Raw genomic sequence first — 21,602 nt, 5'->3', positions numbered from 1 at the left:
AACAATGAAAAGGAAATACATTTTCAACTTTGGACCTCTTATTCGTGAAGGAATTATTTTTTTTTTTAAGTTTGTAGTTTTTAATCCTTTATGCTAATTTTATCATGTAATTTTGTGGAAAAATAAACACTGCAAACAAGTTTTCTTAAAACAATATACCAAGATTTGCCAAAGTGATCAGTTAAACTGATGCTGTACCTAGTCCTGCAAAGTTGTGAAAGTGGATGGTTCACAACACCATGAAAATGAGAGGTTTTAAGTCATCATATTCAAACCTGTGGTTAACTATTTTAAGTGTTCAAACTGGAGCATTATGCTTGTGAGTAAGTCTAAGAATTAGCACCAAACTTCAAAAATGTTATACCCAATGCCTTGGCAGAGGTCAGTTCTGCTACTATTTATATATATATTCACATGAGTGCAATGTATATTCATTTGAATGTTGCTAAGAAGGGAGGACTTCAGTTATGGGAAGAGATTGGAAAGGTCTGGGCTTGTTTTCTCTGTAGGAGGTTGGTGGGTGGTGGCTTTGGGTTTGGGGGTCGATATCTGCTCTTCAGAATATGGGTTGCATAGAAAATGTAGATAGTCAAAATCTTTTCCCCCATGGCCAATGCATCAAAACCAAAGAACCCACTGATTTTTGAAAAGGTTTAAAGGTAATCGAGGGATTTTTACACCGGTTAGAATGCGCTGCCAAAGGCAGTGGAGGAATCAGATGCATTTACTGCGTGCAAGAAGCATTTAGACATATAATAAAATGGACAAGATATTAAAATACGGTCCTAATGTGTGCAAGTTGGACAATCGTATATAGGCAGGAAGGTTGGCATATATATTGAGGACATTCTTTACAAGAATGATCCCAGGAATGAGTAGGTTAGCCTATGATGAGTGTTTGTCAGTACTGGCCCTGTATTTGCTGGAGTTTGAAGAATGAGGGGAAAATATATTAAAACATACAGAATAGTGAATGGCTTGGATAGTGTGGATGTGGAGACGATGTTTCCACTAGTGGGAGAGTCTAGGACTTGAGGTCATAGCCTCAGAATTAAAGGACGTTCTTTTTAGGAAGGAGGTGAGGAGAAATGTCTTTAGTCAGAGGGTGGTGAATCTGTGGAATTCTTTGCCACAGAAGGCCGTCAGTAGATATCTTTAAGGCAGAGATAGATAGATTCTTGATTAGTACAGGTGTAAGGGTGTATAAAGGCAGGAGGCTGGCGTTAGGAGGGAGAGAGATCAGCCATGATTGAATAGCCCAATTCTATTACTATCACTTATGACCTTATGATAAATGCCTGTTGCTGTGCTGTACAACTCAATGACTGACCTACTCACAAGCATCTGGTGTTAGTGTTGCACGATTGGCCCAAACCCATGTTTTAAAACCAATTTAACTGGTCTAGTTTATTTTGCGAAGTGGTGCCTACCACTTTTACCTGATTAAGTTAGGAGTGAGAATACCCGAGCTGAAAGTACCATCGGTGATGTTTAATCACAAACTGCCAGGCAATATGTAATTGTCTGGAATTGTCTGCCACAAAGGACATTGCCTTCTTTATTTCAAAATTATTAATCCAGATAGTGTCTATTTTTGTTTTAAATAAATAAGGGACTTTTATCATAGAAATCCTAAATCTGAAATAATTTCTTTCCATTTAATGAAGAATTGAAAAGCATCCAATTGCTGGGATATTCCATGTCATTTCCCTTTTCGCAATTGATTGTGATACTTTACAAATGTTCGCCTTGAGTTATTAAGATAGGCTGTTTCCGTTAAACTTGTCAATTTAAATGACATAGAAAGTAAAGAAGCCAAAACAAACTATGGATCATAAAAAAGCTGATTCTGCGATATGTAAACAAATCCACAGGGATGTGGCAATGATAGCAGTGAATGTGCTCGGAGCAAACAAGTGGCAGTAAGTATACAGTGGTAAGAACAGACTTGTACCCACACAACAAAAGAGTTGCATCAGCAACCTTTTCCTGAACTCTTCCTTACCCAAGGAAAATGATGACTTTTCATTAATAGGTGATCAATTAAAAAACTTACATCAACCAGCTATCAGAAAAGAAAAGTAAAACCGAACAGATCTTTGCACTGAGTGAAGATCAAAAGATTTTTTTTTCAATATACAATAGAATTCATTGCAACCTAAGCATCTATAAACACTATTTAAGCACCTGTTGGAAGTGTCATTAAAGCCAATAAACAGTTGATGAAAGCTTCTTCAAAGTAGGAATACCTACTTGACTTCAGTTGACTTTCCAATTCAAAAATCTATATCCCACGGCATTGGTGTTAACATACATATTTAAGCAATTCAGAAATAACAGTCTTTAAAATTGCAAGCAAAAACACAATTTTAAATATTAAAAATGACCTTGTGCATTCGGACTACACTGGCTGCTATCAAAATCACAGCAGAAAAGTAGTTTACCTTTCTTCACATTTCACTGCATATTAGCAATACTTCTTCCATATCCCCATTTAATTTTTTTATTGGTTTTCCTAAAACTTGGGAGAGAAAATAAATACAAACACCTGTTTCTAAAAGAATGTTACCTTCATCTTCTGGACATCTTTGGGTTCTGGCAGATTGGCTAACCTTTTCTCAATGTCATCCAACCACTGCAACAGGTTGTCAGCCTGCTTCTTGTACTGATACCATTGAGGAGTAATCTCCAGAGCCCTTTTCCTTCTTAGAGATTTCAAATCCTGCGTAAAAAGGCCAATGATCATTACTTGATAGTCAGCAACACAAACGCCCAAGGTTCAGATTTATTCTAATTCACACAACATGCTAATGGCATTTTGTTTGGTTCTTCCAAGCCCTGTTCTAAAGGGCTTGTTATAGATTACTCTCTTTAAAGGAGTGCAAACAGGGTAACATATCAAACTGGTGACCTTTCACCAGAACACATTGTTGTCTTCCACTTATGTGGTGACTATTTGCATATTGACTCCTTGGGTATGCAAAAGAAAGAATTTCTCTGTGACTCTTCACATGTGACAACAAAGTAGCGTTGTTACAAAACCTACCATCAGTGGTGCTGTAGATCTGCCACTGCCTGTGCGTGTGATTCCGGAAGCTTTTGGGGGTGGGGGGGTTGGGGGGCGGGATTAAAATGCAGGTTTGTATTGGTTGTCGTAGAGGGTATTTCCTTGGGCTGCTAGCTGATGAAGAAAAATCGTTCGGGCTTCCGTTCACGGGTTTAAAAAAAAAAATTGCTGGATGATTGCGTCACTGGATTAAACTTAAACACGACTAAAAACGCCTTCAACATCACAGATCGCAATATCAGGACAAAACAAAAGGTATGTTGTTTAGTTAACATATTATCTTGCTTTTGGTGTGGCTTCATTTTAATCGTATGATGCGAAAAATGTTATTTAGGACCCAATACGAATTGGCCATGTCTTGCCTGCCGATATAGGCTTAATATTCATGGCAACGGCAGCATTCCAATCGATCACATTCCAGAAACATCCACTCTCAAGGTAATCAAATTCATTAATTTTTTTTACACAATCATGTCATAAGAACATCTAAATCATCTATATTTTGTGTTATTGCCTATCCATGATCAATATTTACATACTAACTATCCACAGCACAGTTTTAGTCAGATGTATTGTGCAAAAAATAATGATTTTGATTATCTTGATAGTGGATGTTTCTGGATTAGTTTATGGGAATTAAACATGAAATTCCTTCCATTTTGCCTATAAATTCATGACAAAGTAAGATTTAAAAATCATGTTATATTATGAATTCTTGTGTGAATGGGATCAGTTTGTAATTTGTTATTTGGATTGGCTATTTCAAAATTTTAGCCTTTTCTTAAGAAATGGATAGATGTTTAGATCTAGTAATTGAATTTAGATGAATTTAATTGATTAGATAAATTTAATTGATTTGATGAAACTGATGAATATGATTTTTTTGTTGGGTATTTACTATTTGTTTTCGAGTTTAACTTTATCATTTCTTCGTTTTTTTCTAAAACTGCAAATAATAACTTGTTTCTGTTAATGGTGTTCAGTGCTTTTTTTCTTTACATTTTAACCAGATGTCTCCGAAGAAGAAATGCAAAATTGTCAATCCAAATGCCCAGCAAAAGAGACTGATTTAGACAGCATTTGCAGAGATTATCTGAATTTGGACTACTCCAAATGTGATGATCTACAGGACATTTTTAATGGGAAAACAGTTGGCAGAAAGGCATGTCACATGTGGTTTGAAGAGCAAAAACTTGTAGTTTACAATGCCAAAATTGAAAAGATGAGGAAAAACAAGGTGTACAGAGTTGCTTATTGGTTACAATCTGAGGAGTATGATGATGCTACTGATTATGATATGCCAATGTACCAGCTAGCAACTCATCTTCTCCATAAAGACTTGGTCTTTTGCTAGAAATTGTAATTTCTTTCCCTGTCTGTTATGGACTTACAGCACGTAATACAATAATATTAAAGTTCTGATCTTGAGAATATCAAATTTTGAATTTTCAAGGCAGCCTCGGTGTTTATTACTATTTCCGTCATTACGGTCAATTTTGTAATTAGCTACAATTAGGTAATTAACTAATTATATGATTTAATTTCAGGTCATCCAAGTAAGATGTTTCATATTTGTTTCAGAATGCTTCAATCTATAATAACTGAAAATTTCATTATGTTCTCTTAATTTATAAGAATGTTATGGGTTTTTGACTGTCCTCGATCATAGCTTTTGTGTTAAGTCAATGAAAAAGCAATAGGGACCAAGATGCTAATTTCCGAGTATGAAAATAACCATCACTTTTTTAATACTGAAGATATGAAGGTGAATTAGGTATCAAATTAAAGTTCCTTATATGCTTTATCTGATGGGGTAAATTACAGGCTTGATTTTTAAAATCTCAAAATGTTGTAACATTCCTTAACAAAGTATTCATTCATTCATAAAACATTTTGATGAAAGATCATTAACTGGATTTAAGCCTCGATGCGGGTACTGCCGAGTTGTACGCTGCAAGGTCAGGGAATGGAGAATTAACTTTGGGGCTCCATGAAATGGGGTTCCGATCATTGCCACCATTCTGTTGCACAGAATGAAGTGCAGAAAAAACAGAAAGATTACTCGGGGTGCGGCAAAGGCAAGCAGTCCCGAAACCGATTGGCATTCTGGACTTCAAGGTTAGGGAGATAATGGGGTAAGCAGATAACGGGGTAGGCAAATAATTCATGGTAGACGGAGAAGGTGGCTAGAGAAGTGTTTGTTGGTCAGGTGAAATAAACAGCTTGCAAGGAGTGCATGAGCTGAAGAGATCATCACCAGCAATGCCATTGAGGCCATTCCTTGAGATTCTCACCTTCATATTGCTGCCAGATTTACAAAGGCTCAAGAAGTACAAATGAGATGAATTAAAATGAGAACAGCTGCTGAATATCACAGGTGACCTCATTCAAATATTTAAATGACTGAATGGCCATCTGTCCCTCATCCCACTTCTGCCGAAATTGGTTCAAAATGCAGCGAATGATTTTGTCCCAGATTTTAACTCTGATGCAGGGCTCTCACCCCCACCTGTAACCCACTTTGGAAGTTAATATTCAGCTGCTCCATTTCTCCCTTTAAAGTTTCATGCCAGATTTTTTTTCTCACATTTCAGCATCCACAGTTATTCCTGTTGCTTCCAAGATTATTTTCCTTGTGAAACATTTGAAGAACATGCTTCAATCTACTCTGGGTTTTTAAAAAACAAAACACATATTTATAATTTTAATTTTCTCCCTTGCAACTTTGCCAGGACACACTTCTGTGGAAACGAAGGGTTAAGCTAACTGTGTTTTCAATCGTGTTACAGGGATATCCAATTGACTTTATCACTAACTTCTCCTTGCCACAATAAGGAATCTGCTTTGAAACATATTCAGTGCTTCACTGTAACTGTGAACCAGGCTCTGTCACCTTGTTATAGAGAATCCACAGCTCTGAATTGGAAAACAAGTGTTCCATATCAGAGCACTGTGCCACTTCTTGGCAAGTTTAAAGGTGATGAATTTGTGTTGCAAGCATTAAATCCTGTGCTGATTGCATTTGCCGATAATTCCCTTTAATGTTAATTCATTTTAAAAGTGCACTCGAATAGCTGAATCACAAAGAATCAATGCCCATCTTCTGAATGGGCAGTTTGATCATCGATAATGAAGCAATGAAAATTGTGTGTCTTTCAAAAGACTTCAGATCAGAAATGAGTCACTTTTTAACTGTAAAATGATTGACTATTACTCAGGAATGTTAGTAGACTCTTTAGCATTCATTGCTGTGCCTTAATGAGAGACAATGATCTAAAGAGGTTTCATGAAGTGCCTGCTGTGCTCCAAATAGCAGACATGCACAATCTTCCCATCATTTCCTGCAAATTTGTAAGTTAATTGCATATCTGTATTTCCCTTAAAGCAACACATTGTCAATAAACGACCAGGCATCTGCAAAACTGTATTGTACATTGATTTAAGCAGAACTACATGAGCATGGCTATTATGAGTGCAACTTGGAAGGAACAGATGGGAAAGTTGTGAGCAGTGAACCTGCAATTTTTTGGTGTAAGTGTTGCCAGAAAGTGAGGTCCCAATTTATGGCACAGTCGGGAAAATTATTCATTTGCTCCTTACACTGAGGACATATGTGCATTTAATCTCCTGCAATCCAATCATAAGGCTATCTATGCAAAGGATTCAAGACAGGTTCAACAAAGTACAATTTAAAAATAAAGCACAAACAAATCAAATTGCTGGATGAACTCAGCAGGTCAAACAACATCTGTGGAGGGAAATGGACTGACAGCTTTTCAGGTCAGGACACTTCTTCAGACTGAGGAAAGGGCCTGACCAGAAATATCAATGTTCTTTTTGCTCAAGCTACTAGCATCTGCAGTTCTTTGTGACTTTAAACTTTTAACCTCCTTGCTTTGCCATGAATATCAAAGCTCTCACAATGACAAAAGAGTGTTGGTGAGTTTGGGGGATAGTTGAAAACCTGAGTGTTTCCACTGGCGCTTATGGGTGAACATGTTTATTATATATTTTTAGGTTTATTATTTGCGAGTTTTGTAGTTGTTCACTGCCATATGTGGCTTCAAAAAGGGTTTTTGATTACTCCCTGGGCAATGAAACAATGCTTAGCATGAGTAACAACATTATTATTGCAGATGATGAGTTGAAATGGTGATAGCATTGTGACAGTGCATTCCTTCTTTTCCTTGAGATATAGGTTACGGTGGCAGGAAGGAAACAACTAATTTGTTACAGATAACAATTAGCATGGGAGCACCTCAAGGCTGTGTGCTCAGCCCCCTGTTGTACTCACTCTACACTCATGGCTGCGTAGCCGGTCATAGTGCGAAGACCATCATCAAGTTCGCTGACGACACCACTGTTGTGGGACGTATCACTGATGGGGACGAGTCAGAGTATAGAAGAGAGATCGACTGACTGACCAAATGGTGCCAGCACAATAACCTGACCCTCAACATCAGCAAAACCAAGGAACTGATTGTGGACTTTGGAAGGGGTAGGATGCGGACCCATAGTCCCGTTTATATCAACAGGTCGATGGTTGAAAGGGTCAAGAGCTTCAAATTCCTGGGTGTGCACATCTCTGAAGATCTCTCCTAGTCCGAGAACACTGATGCAATTCTACACAAAGCACTTCAGCGCCTCTACTTCCTGAGAAGATTACGGAGAATCGGTATGTCAAGGAGGACTCTCTCTAACTTCTACAGGTGCACAGTAAAGAGCATGCTGACCGGTTGCATCGTGGCTTAGTTCGGCAACTTGAGTGCCCAGGAGCAGAAAAGACTATAAAAAGTAGTAAACATTGCCTAGTCCATCATCAGCTCTGACCTCCCTACCATCAAGGGGATCTGTCACAGTCGCTGCCTCAAAAAGGCTGGCAGCATCATGAAGGACCCACACCATCCTGGCCACAAACTCATCTCCCCGCTACCTTCAGATAGAAGGTACAAAAGCCTGAAGACTGCAACGTCCAGGTTCAGGAATAGCTGCTTCCCCACAGCCACCAGGCTATTAAACTCAACTCATACAAAACTCTGAACATTAATAGCCCTGAAGGTAGCGGGGAGATGAGTTTGTTTGCACTTTATCTGTTTGCACTTATTTGCACTTTATCTGTTTTTTTTTTCATGTGTGTATATACTTATATAATGGTATATGGACACACTGATCTGTTCTGTATTTATGCCTACCATATTCTGTTGTGCTGAAGCAAAGCAAGAATTCCATTGTCCTATCTGGGATACATGACAATAAACTGTTGAATCTTAAATCTTGAATCTAATATCTGACCACGTAGAAAAAAGGGACTGCATTGACTCTTCCTCATTCGGAACTAGACGAGAAAGCGATGGGTGGCTATAGAAGTGTATTTTCTGCTAATCAATGATTGGATCATTCTTGGATAATCGACTGCAGTGGTTTTTCAAATCCACACCCTGAATGACATTTGGAAACCCTATGAAAAAACAACTGAAGTTACTGAAAGTGTATCCTAAAGATAGACACAAATTGGATCATCTGTGCAGTACCTCTCTGGATGGGAAGGGAATAGAAGGTTATGGTCTGAGCGCAGGTATATGGGACTAGGGGAGAATATGTGTTCGGCACGGACTAGAAGGGTCGAGATGGCCTGTTTCCGTGCTGTAAATTGTTATATGGTTATATGTTATATGGATGTTTATGGATGGAAGGATGAGCATCTGCAGTTCCTTCCTACACATTAAGTGTTCCCTTGTTCTGAAAAATCTGGCAGCGAAATGTAGTAGAAGCAGCAAAATTGCAACAAGCCTCCACATTTCCTCAGGGAACCATTCACTTCCCGTCAACAGATCCTCGTTATTTCCTCCCTTTTATCATTTCCCTTTCACTCACACTTCAGGATGTCGCTCTCCACAACTGCCTCTCACTCACCTTCCAGAACTGTTTCCCTATCCCCTCTTAACCTGACCTTCTCTCTTCCCTCTGCTTGCTCAGACTAAGGAAGATCCTGAAGGGTTCCTGCCTGCTGCCTTCTACGGCTCACACTTCCATCAACATTTATCCATTGCCAACACCACTGCCTCAGTACAAGCTGTCAATTTGAAGGTATTGTAAAAGAGAAATAGAATAATCGGAATTTGAGCGAGGTTCTGCTCTTAAATCTGTTGCACAGTAATAACCCGTGGAAATCATTCGGCCGCCCTTAACTTTCCAGAAATTTGAAGACCAATTCAAGGGTAAGACCGATGGTCTTAGTTTAGAGATGCAGCATTTATACAGGCCCTGTGGCCACTGAGCAGGCTGACCATCGATCACCCGTTCACACTACTTCCATGAGCGGGACAACCAGGTTCTGCAATAGCTTCATCCCCCAGGCCATAAGATTACTGAACAATCAAAAAACCTAGGCTTTTTAAATATCGTCAATTTTAAAAACTTTTTAATACATATTTATTTTACAGAACGATGCGCATGACGCATTTTTATGGACGCACCTGGAACTTTTAACTTTTAACTGATTTTGGAGAGTAAAATGCAACGAAATTTCGTTCAAGGTGCACTGTGTCTAGGTGTATATCTGAATGACAATAAAGTTTTCATTCATTCACGCCACTTTCTCATCAACTAGGAACAATGTATAGAGGCCAATTAACGTTAGAATGTGGGAGGAAACTGGAACACCTGGAGGAACCCCTCCTGGTCAGGATCAAACCTGGATCCCTGGTGCTATGAGGCAGCAGCACTACTATCTATGCCACTGTGCCACCCTAAAATAGAATGTCTTTGCCAGGTTTGAAATTGGATACCTTTTACGTGTTAAATGAACATGATAACGACTATACCACAGAATTCTGAGCACAGGATTGCTACTATTAAAACTCTGCTACTTCCGTGTCCGTGAATGAGCTCTAGGGGCTAGTGGAATCAAGGGATATGGGGAGAAGGCAGGCACAGGTTATTGATTGGGGACGATCAGCCATGATCACAATGAATGGCGTTGCTGGCTCGAAGGTCCGAATGGCCTCCTCCTACACCTATTTTCTATGTTTCTATGTTAATGGTATCTGATGACTCAAGTATCATCCTTCAAATCTGATGGACGGCACTGTGGCGCAGCGGTAGAGTTGCTGCCTCACAGCGCCAGGGATCCAGGGTCAATCGTGACCTGTGACCCTGTGTGTGTGAAGTTTACACATTCTTTCTGTGACCACGTGGGTGTTCTCTGGGTGCTCTGGCTTACTCCCACATTCCAAATACATGCAGGTTGGCAGCTTAATAGGCTTCTCTAAATTGTCCCTAAGGTGTAGGCTAGAAGTAGTGTACCAGTGAACTAAACTGTTGTGGAATAAATGTTATTTGAACTCATGCTGTAATTTAGGTCTTTGATATTTGGTTCACAGTAGATTAGATTGCAACAAATAAAATAGAACTCCCGTCTAAGCATCCAGGTCGTAGCATTAGCAGGCAGGCCTTAATGACCAGGTTTTTTGAATAACATTCCATTTGCATGTGGATCCTGACAGTGGAACATAAATGTAGCCATCACTCATCATTGCTCAGCAGTGAATGCTAAACAAGCATTTGTCCAAGAAAAGCAAACTGGACAATTGTACCAATGTGCTCCTTGCTAGTCTGGAGAGAAGGGAAGGTAACTGTTTAATTTAGAGATACAGCGCGGAACCAGGCCCTACGGCCCTGCGCCGATCAGCTACTCCCTGTTACACTAACACACACTACACACACTAGGGACAATTTACAATTTTTTTTTATCAAAGCCAATTAACCTGCAAACCTGTACATCTTTGGAATGTGGGAGGAAACCGAAGCACCCGGGTAAAACCCAAGCGGTTACGGGGAAAATGTACAAACACCGCACAAACAGCACCCATAATCAGGGTCGAACCCGGGTCTCGGGCGCTGTAAAGCTGCCACTGCGCCACCAACTGCATGTCATCAACTGTGATGAGTGTTTTCGGTGTCATCCGTACTCTTTACATCCATGCGTATTCTTTGGGAAATAGTATATCTATCAACTCTCCCATTTAACCATAGTCTCTGAACCACTGCAGAGTGGATTATCCAAGAATGATCCATTCATTGATTAGCACATAATAAACTTCCAGTGCAACCCGACATCGGCAGCCACCCATCACTTCTTCTTCTAGGTCCGAAGGCGGGAAGTGACAGTGCAGTCTATGTGGTCAGATGATGGCTCTCGCAAACGAGCCGTTTCCTTCCTGCCACCAGAACCCATGTATCAAGGGACAGAAGGGGTGCAGGAGTGCACGATCACATTGCTATCAGCATTACTGCACGTCATCTGCAAGAAAAATGTTGTTGCTCATGCTGAGTATGCTGGAGAGTGCCGGCGGTTGTGTAGGGTGTCGGTGGTTAAGGATGGGCCGGAGGAGGGGACCAGAGGTCGGACGAGGACATATCCACGTGGGTGCCGGACATCAGACAGGCTGCAATGGGTGCCGGAAGTTGGTCAAGGACTTGCTCCCGTGAACAACGAGGAATCCGGCGTGAGGGAGGGGCTCAGAGAGAACAGAGCCGGACTCAGTGTGTGTGTGTGTGTGGGGTGGGGGGGGGGAGCACTTAGAACAGAGATGGACTATTGGTGACCAAATGGAAACTTTGTCTGCACCCTATATGTGGTGACTCTTTGCATACTTGCGTTTGATGCAAAACAAAGAATCTCACTGTGACACGTCACATGTGATAATAAACTTTCATTCATTCATATATTGTTTCACTGCCCATGGATTTTAGCCACCAGAAACCCTTTGAAGCTACATATGCTCATGAACATCTGCAAAATGTTCAAATACTCAAGTACATTTCTGATTTTGCCATTACCTTTCCTTCCATTATTTGTCAATGCAAGCCTTTACACTGACAATACGAGCTATGCTTTGTCAGCCAAGCAATAGCATCATAGTACTATTGGGGACCAGAGTATAATGAGCTTGGCACTTGGATTGCAAACAATACATACTGATTCATGAACTGAGACTTCAAACTTGATGTTCAATTTCATTTTCAGGACCTTTGGGCCAAATTGTAATTTTGATAAAGAAGCACACAATATCCAACTTGATTATCTTCAGCTTGCAGTAAATAATTCATCTGTAAAGACCACCTGCAGATGTTTACCTTACCCAACAACATCTGTAATTCTGGAATGAGCATTCCTAAAGAGTCATCAGAGTGATGCAGAATTTAAGCACACCAATATGTGAAAATAAAATCTCTAGGTCTTTCATTCAATTCCAAGTGACTCTGCAGATGGTGTTGTTTTAGGTACTGTTGAGTGATCATACCTTGAGAATATTAAATTTGGCCTGCAGCATCTGCTGTTTCTTTCTAATTTCTTCCCGCTTTCTCTCGTCTGTGACACCCTGTTGCAAAGTGTCTGCCTTTCTCGTCAGTTCATTCATCCTCGTCTCGTCGTCTTCACACTGTAGTATAAATAAAGAATTGCTCAGAGCAGATAAGTCACATTGCACTGCTAACTCTCAGTGGTATTGTTAGCAGACACATTACTGTGAAGTACTTTGCAGAATGCTCTTGAGCAGAGTGCCAAAGGACCAATACAACTTGCAATTATCCCACTAACGATGGTCTCAATCGGCACTGACCTACGACATAAAATTTATATTGTGTTAGAAACAAATAAGATTTGCACAAGTAAATGGTCAGTGAAGGGAATGAAAACTAGTCTGGGAATTAACCATCACCACTGTGGACATCATACACATTTCTGCTGAATTATTTCACAAATGGGTGTTATTCATAGTCATAACAATTGTTGTTCAGACATCCATTGTGATAAATGCATCAATATTGAACTGATGTTAAAATGTTAAAAGGAGAATTTGTGTGTCAGTGAGTTGGAACCAAGGTCTTCCCGCTGTACATATTGGATGGAGCACAGAATCATGGTGGATAGTTTCCTCTCCTGGCAGTCAGTGAGTCCCAAGCAAATTGAGTTTGTCAAACTGAAAGTTGTAAATGGGTGGAAGGAACTCATAGCACAAATATTCCATGGGTTTTAGTCTGAAAGATGATACGTTGCAAAGCAATATTTAAAGGAATCCAATTTCTCTGCCACAGATGGCAGAGGAGGCCAATTCACTGGATGTTTTCAAGAGAGAGTTAGATATAGCTCTTAGCGCTAATGGAATCAAGGGATATGGGGGAAGAAGCAGGAGCAGGATACTGATTTAGGATGATCTCACTGTGACTTAACCAGACTTAAAACTCTTCCCCGTCAGAAAAATAGAATGCTGAGCCCTGAAGGGAAACTTATCAGCGGCAACCTCAGCAGAATGGATGGTATCTTGTAAATACAACCTTTTCTTCACTTACGCTATCAGCAAATATATTCCACCCTTGCTTCATAAATAAAAAGTTCAATTTCAATCTGCTGATGAAGACATATTTGGTTCTGCAGTAGAGTTTTCAATTTTTAAACTACGTGAGAGAACAATTAATGAATATATTACTTTCTCAGGGAAATGCAAAAATTGCAGGGTTAAATTAAACAGTGCTTTGTTCTGTGCTGGTTGAATAAGCGCAGTAATTGAACTAAACTGCATTGTTAATGGAATATTTGTCATTTTTATGCAAGTTTACAATTACCCCAAAGGTCTTGGTCCTTATTATATTCTGCAAAAGGTGCAGTTGAACAGCTTCCACTTAGAGGTGACAAAATAGTTATTTACCACAGTTTGACCTTTTCCTTTTGCGCAGCTTATCAAATATTGCTGGAGTTTGCTTAATAATTGCTTAACTTTATACTTGCTCATGATTTGTGTGCTGTACTTTTATAGGAAGCGTGTGATGATCATAATGCTTTAATCGTCCATGGATTTTTTCAACATTCTCTCTAATGTCCCATTTCCTTTGTCCTTGAGTGTTTTTCCAACTCTAATTAAGTACTTATTTTTCTTTTGGCTTCTTCATTGGCGGAGCCATCAATATTAGGGCATTTAGACAATTGTGGCTGTTCCACCACTCAATTATATCTCTGCTAATCGGCATCATTATACCTTTTAACAACTGTAGTTCCATGTCACTTAATATGCCTGTTTAAAATGTTTCATTGATCTCGCCTTCGTAGAAGTTTTTTCTTTGTTTTTTGGGGGGGGGGGGGGGGGGGGGGGGGGGGGAGGGAAAAACAGATCCACACATCTTGTTACCTTCATTTGGATTTTTTTCTACTGAAATTACACAAAATGATCTGACTAATTTTAAAGTAATTTCCCATAGGCTCAGCTTCCATCTGCAGGAGATCTTTGCTTCATCATAATATAATTCTTCTATTAAACATCAATCCTATCAACCCAATCTTCTATACTCCAAGGCTAGTCTGTCCAGTATGTCCTTCTAACTTAAACCCTCTGGTATAATTCTGGCATCTGTAAAATGAATTGTTTTCTCCCCATTTACCTGGAAACATTTTATGTCAGGTGAAGATTCTGGAGATATGTTGAACTGTTGAGATTTGTCCAATCTGAAGATTTAGCTCAAAGTAAAATGTAAACATTTTAGTTTGTGTTTCGTTTGGTGGTGGAATTTTAATTTACATTTAACATTTTATAAACTACTTTTGATAATTCCATGACGTAGGCTTTCTCTCTAAATATGACTGTCAAGTAATTGTTAATTAAATAAAACTGAAAACAACATAATTTGCAGAAATCATGGAAATATGGATTTGAAGGAGCTGAAGCTGTTGAGTTCAGATTTGTGAATTAAGAGATGACATTTCAATTACAGGAGGCAACATTTTTCTTCAAGGTATATTTTCTTCAAGAACAAAAACTGTTTGGATAATTAATAAAAACTCTTCTCAAGTGCTCCAACATTGCTATTGTAACTTGTCATTAGGGACTGGCTTGTTGAAACTATTGAGGTTACCTTGTTCCTAAAAAATTACAGTGTTCCCACATTGCAAACACATATTGATGGCTTATGCTGATTGATGACATATAAATGACTTTTGTAAAGTTAACATCAGTGACATTGAAACATTATTTTACACACAATCTTACATTTGGCAATGTTCTAAGTCATAATTTCCCCGGTGGTTAAAGTTTCATATTTCGTTCTCCTGAACAAGTGTCGCAGAACACAGTGTCATTCAATTGAGAACTGGTGAAGTCATACTTTAAACAAATATCATCCTCTCACACTGGTGTGGTTTGGTCACAGTTTTTGATTTGTTGATGATAGCATACTCGTAGAGGCAGTTTTTTTATTTGAGAAAAACAAAAATAGAGAACCTCCCTCTCCCATATCAAAATGGCAATCAGGTAGGTTCAAATACGAAATATTGTGGACATTCCGCTGAGCAATGCACTAATGGCAATGAGGCGGTAAATCTGATACATTTGGACTATTTTGCTGCTTTAAGAAAAAGATTACAGCTGTTCAGATAAACGATGTCAACCTCAGGAATTTGTTGTTCTATGGTCCATCAAATTATAAAGCAAAATGTTGACATTTTCATGATGCGATTTTAAAATAGCTGTTAGCGCAATTCAGTTTTGCTGTGAAATTATATGGAGTTTCAGTCGAGTGATGTTGACAAATGGAGATTAGTAATATTTGTGACATCAGCATGAATATTTTACCAAGTCAGGATGTTTTTTTGTGCATATTTTTGTGTTAAGACACACAGAAATATTTAAAACTTCATACAAACACTCCCATATTTCAGTGCAATTATACCACTTACGGCTGCTTTGAATCTGCAATTCCAAGCTTGTAAATCATTGAACAATAAATACCACAAGTCAATTGGGAGAAATGGCTAGTGTAATCGGAACTTTGTAGCCCTAAAATTCCTCATAATTGGCCAGGGATAATCCACCAATAACTAGCCTCAGAATATCATTAGTCTGCCAGCCTTTATTTCTCAGTCTCGGGATGAAAACCCCTTGATTTTATTCATCTTTGGTCTTTTGCACAACATCTGTTGAAAGGTCAGTCATTAACTTGCCACCTGGCACATTGCAGGACTTTATGCTATAAATGTGCAGTTTATTGGACTGTTTTCCCTGGGGCGTTGGAGGTGGAGGGGAGACCTGATAGAAATATATAAAATGATGAGAGGCATAGATATGGCAGTCAGAACCGTTTGTTTCCCCAGGGTGGAAAAACCAATGACTAGAGGGCAGAGGTTTAAGGAGAGACAGAGAAAGTTTAAAGGAGATGTGTGGGGCATGTTTTTTTTTTAATGCAGAGGGTGGTGGATGCCGAGAACATGCTGCCAGGGGTGGTTGTAGAGACAGATATGATATCGGCATCTGAGAAGCTTGAGGCACATGGAAATGTAGGAAATAGAGGGATATTGGCAGAGGGGGTTAATTTAGCTTGGCATCATGTTCGGCTTGGACATTGTAGGCTGAAGGATCTGCTCCTGTGCTGTAATGTCATTCTACGTAACTAACCGTATCTTTCTCAAAGTCCCCTTCTTTCAGGTTTTCCCCTTGTTGTATTCCCTCTTCCAGTGTGTCCAGCATGTGTTGGATATTTGTATCAAACAGTTCCAATTCCTTTGACATCTGGGGAACAAGATAAGACAATAATTAGTTCCTGTCTGTATATTATCGGGCTCCAGTTAGTCCCTTTCAAAGTTAAAATTACAGATACATGTACAAAGGCTTCATTTAACAATTATAGAAAGCTTCACTCACATAATGCTGAAACAATCCAAACCATACAATCCTTACTCACTCGTATAAAAAAATAAAATAAAACTGCAGATGCTGGAAACTTTAAATAAATATAGAAATATTGAGGGTGCACAACAGGTCAGACAGCTTATGTGGAGAGAGTAATAGTTTCTGTTGTAAAGATCATCAACCTGAAACAAAAACTAATTTTCTAATAGTATCATTGAAATTAGAGGACAGAAACAGCCCCTTTCCACCCCTCCCATCCAAACTGACCACGATACATATTCAGGCTTATTTTACTTGCTGCCAGAGGGCTATTATTCAACTATATATTTTTCTTTCTTCACAGATGCCATCCAACCTGCTGAATTTCACCACCATTCCTGGTTTTATCCAAGATTTGTGTCTAAATTTCTGAACTATGTACATTCAGCTCAGGAAATTCATCTGTCACTTCAAAGTTCCAGCATCCAGTTTTATTACAAATCACACCAATTGAGTAGATCTTGCTTGGATGAGCGATGAGGGCTCACAACACCCAAGACAAACATGCCCTCTTTGTGCACTGCCTTCAGTTGTAAAAATAATTGATTTCACAAATGGCAGAAAACTCAGAACAAGCCAGGCAAATGAATTTGAGACACAAGAGACTGCAGCTTCTGGAATATTTAGCCAAAAGCAAACTGCTGGAGCACTGGAGCATTTAATTCACCTATCACTTGCCATTTCTTGCCCCACCATTTAATCTCACCTTTCTCCACCAGTCTGAAGAAAGGTCCTGACCTGAAATGTTGGGTGTTCAGTCCAGACATGCTGAGTTCCGCCAGCAGATTGCTTTATGAGCAGGCAGATAGAACTATTTTGCACTAACAGAAGGTTTGATTATTGGAAGTACAGAATGATATAACTGCTCATTTGGTGATCTTCACTCCTCTAATGAGTTAAGGAGAGTGCCTGGTGTGATTGTGTTTTGGAGACTGGCATTCAAAGTGCACAAATCAAAATGCCGTTCTTGAACTTCGAGCTGAATCTCATGTACGGGCATTGATCAATTCTAAATGCAAACATGCCAGCATTCTAATATAGTTAAGATGAGTAAAGCTGCAAATAACAACAATAATGGATCCCACCAGTGCAGGTGATTAGGTAATTGTACTATCAATAAAACTTTGTGACCACTGAGAATGGAATGGAATACTTCATGGTCACATGTGACAAAGCACAGTGAAATTCTTTGCTTGCATACCCATGCAAATAGTGGCCACCTACAGCCCTGACAAAGTTACAAAGTATGCTGGCTCCTCTTTTGTTCTTCCCACCCCTCTCCCTCATGGTGCTTCCCCCAACGCCGGGTCCTCCATTGTTCTTACCTCCCCACCCCCTCTTCCTCTCGTAATTAGCTGATGCAGACTTTGCACACATAATTTACACAAACACACAATTATCCTCCATGTAATAAAGTTTCTGAAGAAATGTTTTTTTTTTAAAAGATGCAGTTACAGTCATGTCTGTTTTATTTGTTCTCAATAACATTAATTTGCTTTAATCTCACTGGTTGCGACCTGTGTACCTTGCTCCACATTCACCTTGGCTGATCTTAGGCTTCCTTTTGTCATATTTTATATTTCTTCATATTTAGCCATTAAACCTTTCTTTTTTATAATATGCCTGAAAAGAGGTGAATCAAGCCTCAAGGCCACTATGCCCGCCAACATTGAACCTGATCAAACGTACAACATTCTTAAGGGGTTGGACAGGCTAGATGCAGGAAGATTGTTCCCGATGTTGGGGAAGTCCAGGACAAGGTGTCACAGCTTAAAGATCGAGGGGAAATCCTTTAGGACCGAGATGAGAAAAACATTTTTCACACAGAGAGTGGTGAACCTGTGGAATTCTCTGCCACAGAAGGTAGTTGATGCCAGTTCATTGGCTATATTTAAGAGGGAGTTAGATGTGGCCCTTGTGGCTAAGGGGATCAGAGGGTATGGCGAGAAGGCAGGTACGGGATACTGAGTTGGATGATCAGCCATGATCATATTGAAACGTGGTGCAGGCTCAAAGGGCCGAATGGCCTACTCCTGCACCTATTTTCTATGTTTCTATATTTTCTCATAGCAAAGGGGGAGAGCAGTCAGCCCAATGAGTCTATGCTGGATGTCAGTACAATCCCATTAGTCTCATTGCCCCCTTTATGTCCCTGTAACCTCTACCCATGCACATCCATTTACTCCACTTTAATTCTCTTGCCACCCACCTATGCCAGTGATAATTAACAGCAGCCAATCTCCACATTATGCGATGTGGAAGAACCACGAGAAATCCACAAAGTCACAGGCAACGTTCATATTTCATGGGGACAGCACTGGATGTAAGTAATGACTTCAGTAACAGGAGCAGTCTGCTCTTAAGGGAGTGTTGCAAATAAATAGACGGGTCTATCAAATTTGGCAGCAAAGAGATATTCAACCTTGCGATGCACTACCAATTACAGACAAACACAACCAAGAGACTCAGACGAAGAAATTCAGAATCTTTACAGCCTGTTTAATGATAATTTAAATGGAGCCAACATTGTGTGGAGGGTGCCCCTAATAGCCATTAAACATTTCTTCAGTTATAATGTGCCTGAAAAGAGATGAATCAAGCCTCAAGGCCATTATGCCTGCCAACATTGAACCTGATCTCCCGGTTGCTAAACACTTTAATTCCCCTTCCCGCACTGACCTTTCCGTCCGATATCTCCTACATTGTCAGAGTGAGGCTAAACGTAAATTGGAGGAACTGCATCTCATATTTTGCTTGGGCAGCTTACAGCCCAGTGATATGATATTGATTTCTCTAACTTCAAGTAACACTGGTATACATGGACAAAGACTCTGGCAGACACTTCTACGCAGATTGAGTACCTCCCTGTATTAGTATGTAGGGCTCTCCTGATGACCTGAGATATAACAGTAGAAACTTGTGCAATCTGAACTAAATCCCTTCTATTTCTGCTTCTCCCGTAACATGTAATTACGTGGTGCACATAACCATGAACTCCAAGTCAGTCAAGGGACATGCAGGCTGTTGAAAGCAAGAGCACACCCGCCACAATCTTATTAAACGCTGAAGCTAACTTGAGGAGTAGATTTTCCCGTTTCTAATTTTGTGCTAAAGATCTTTCACAATCCAATTTCTTCCTCTATCCACCATAGTACCGATTCACAGTTGAGGATCAACTTATTTCAAGGCAGATCCTTCCTCTACACACTCTTGCTCTCAATACTCCAATCTACCTGGGAGTTGACCATCTTCCCTATCACCCTCGCTCTTCCAGATAGACACAAAATGCTGGAGTAACTCAGCGGGACAGGCAGCATGTCTGGATAGAAGGAATGGGTGATGTATCGGGTTGAGATCCTTCTTCTGACTAAGAGTCAGGGGAGAGGGAGACAAGGGTTACTTGCAAGGGTTACTTGCTCTTCATTGCTTTCATTCTCTCTCCATCCCTCCCCCTTCCCAGTTCTCCAACCAGTCTGACTATCCCCGATTACATTTGATCTCTGTTTGCTTTGTTGTCACCGTCTCCGAGCTAACAATGATCTATTCTGCATTTTCCTTGATCTACATCTCTTTTGATGTTTCATCTTTACACCTTACTCTTCCTTACCTCTGTGTCTGCCTCACCATTGACTTTCAGTCTGAAGAAGAGTCTCACCCCGAAACGTTACCCATTCCTTCTATCCAGAGATGTTGCCTGTCCCGCTGAGGTACTCTAGTATTTTGTGTCTATCTTCGGTGTAAACAAGCATCTACATTTCCATCCTACACACCCGTCTCTTCCACCTAGCCTGATAAACATGCCCATTTTTTACTTCCCATCTTCAGTCTGAAAGAGTACATCCCGAATTGTTACTGCCCAGTTGCCCACCCAGACACAGAACACATTAAAATTAGAAAACACTTGATGCTCTATGTGATTCTAAGTAACTCAGACAAAAGCTGAACTTGGCTGCACTCGTTGACAATAGAGATCGCATAACACAAACCTTGGATATGGCTTTGGGCCTGGGTTTTATCCAGCACTAGAGTGAGAGATTGCATGCAGAAATATCATGACAGTATTTTCTTTAGTGAAAAACCACCCAGTGGTTTTTTGCAAAACCTTCCGTGAATATTATATTTTATTCAACAGTTTTGACACAGCAGGTCAGCAGCAGAAAAACTGGCGATGCAAACTAACACAACCACACACCCCACAGGCAATGCAATGATACATAGCACTGTATGAGTGACAATTCAAAGGTTAAATTCAGGCCACCAACTAAATATCACTGGTTAATAAATTGGCCATGACTGACTGAAGAAAAAATGCAACAAAGGCATATCATGAACGCACGACAAAGCCAGAGGCAAGAGATTTAGCACATGCACACACATCTCATCAGGGATAGCACTAAGTCAATAACTAGAAAGTTGGGCCAACTGTGACCATCTTCCACTATCTTCATCAATTTGCATTACTGGAAACACTAGTTGAGATTTGAATTCATGATTTTTGGCAGATTTTTGATTTGTCCTCACCCACTTTCATGGCATGAACAAATATATATAAGCAGTAAAATCACATCAATTATATAAGGGGAAGGACAATTATCAAAAGGGAATAAATCATCATGAATGAATTATTCAAACTTCTGACCGGGGATCTTACATTGAACACAGAATCCTGGTCGTGGATACAACTGGGAATATCGAGAGTTGCAAATTTGAAGAACCTCTCTTCAATTAAGCCAGAGATTTGCTGTTATTTATTTTATAAAAATCAAATGAACATTTTAGTATCGTTGCATTTATTACAGTAAATCCTTCGAGATGTTTGT

At 39.7% G+C, this 21,602-nt stretch overlaps 1 protein-coding gene across 12 annotated transcripts in view; it reads right to left on the bottom strand.

Moving 5' to 3' along the window:
- dmd (dystrophin) overlaps positions 1-21,602 on the bottom strand; it is a 1,582,845-nt gene that overhangs the window by 786,296 nt on the left and 774,947 nt on the right. For all 12 annotated transcript variants that reach the window (XM_055644518.1, XM_055644513.1, XM_055644515.1 and 9 more), the window contains 3 exons: positions 16,510-16,623; positions 12,373-12,510; positions 2,570-2,722 (listed from right to left, as the gene is read on the bottom strand). In XM_055644518.1, coding sequence (XP_055500493.1) covers positions 2,570-2,722; positions 12,373-12,510; positions 16,510-16,623 — 405 coding nt within the window. The remainder of the gene's footprint in view (positions 1-2,569; positions 2,723-12,372; positions 12,511-16,509; positions 16,624-21,602) is intronic.

This window comes from Leucoraja erinacea, chromosome 13, assembly GCF_028641065.1.
Source record: "Leucoraja erinacea ecotype New England chromosome 13, Leri_hhj_1, whole genome shotgun sequence".
Taxonomy (NCBI): domain Eukaryota; kingdom Metazoa; phylum Chordata; class Chondrichthyes; order Rajiformes; family Rajidae; genus Leucoraja; species Leucoraja erinaceus.
Note: the sequence above shows the minus strand (reverse complement) of the source record. Positions and strands in the feature narration are given on the sequence as shown.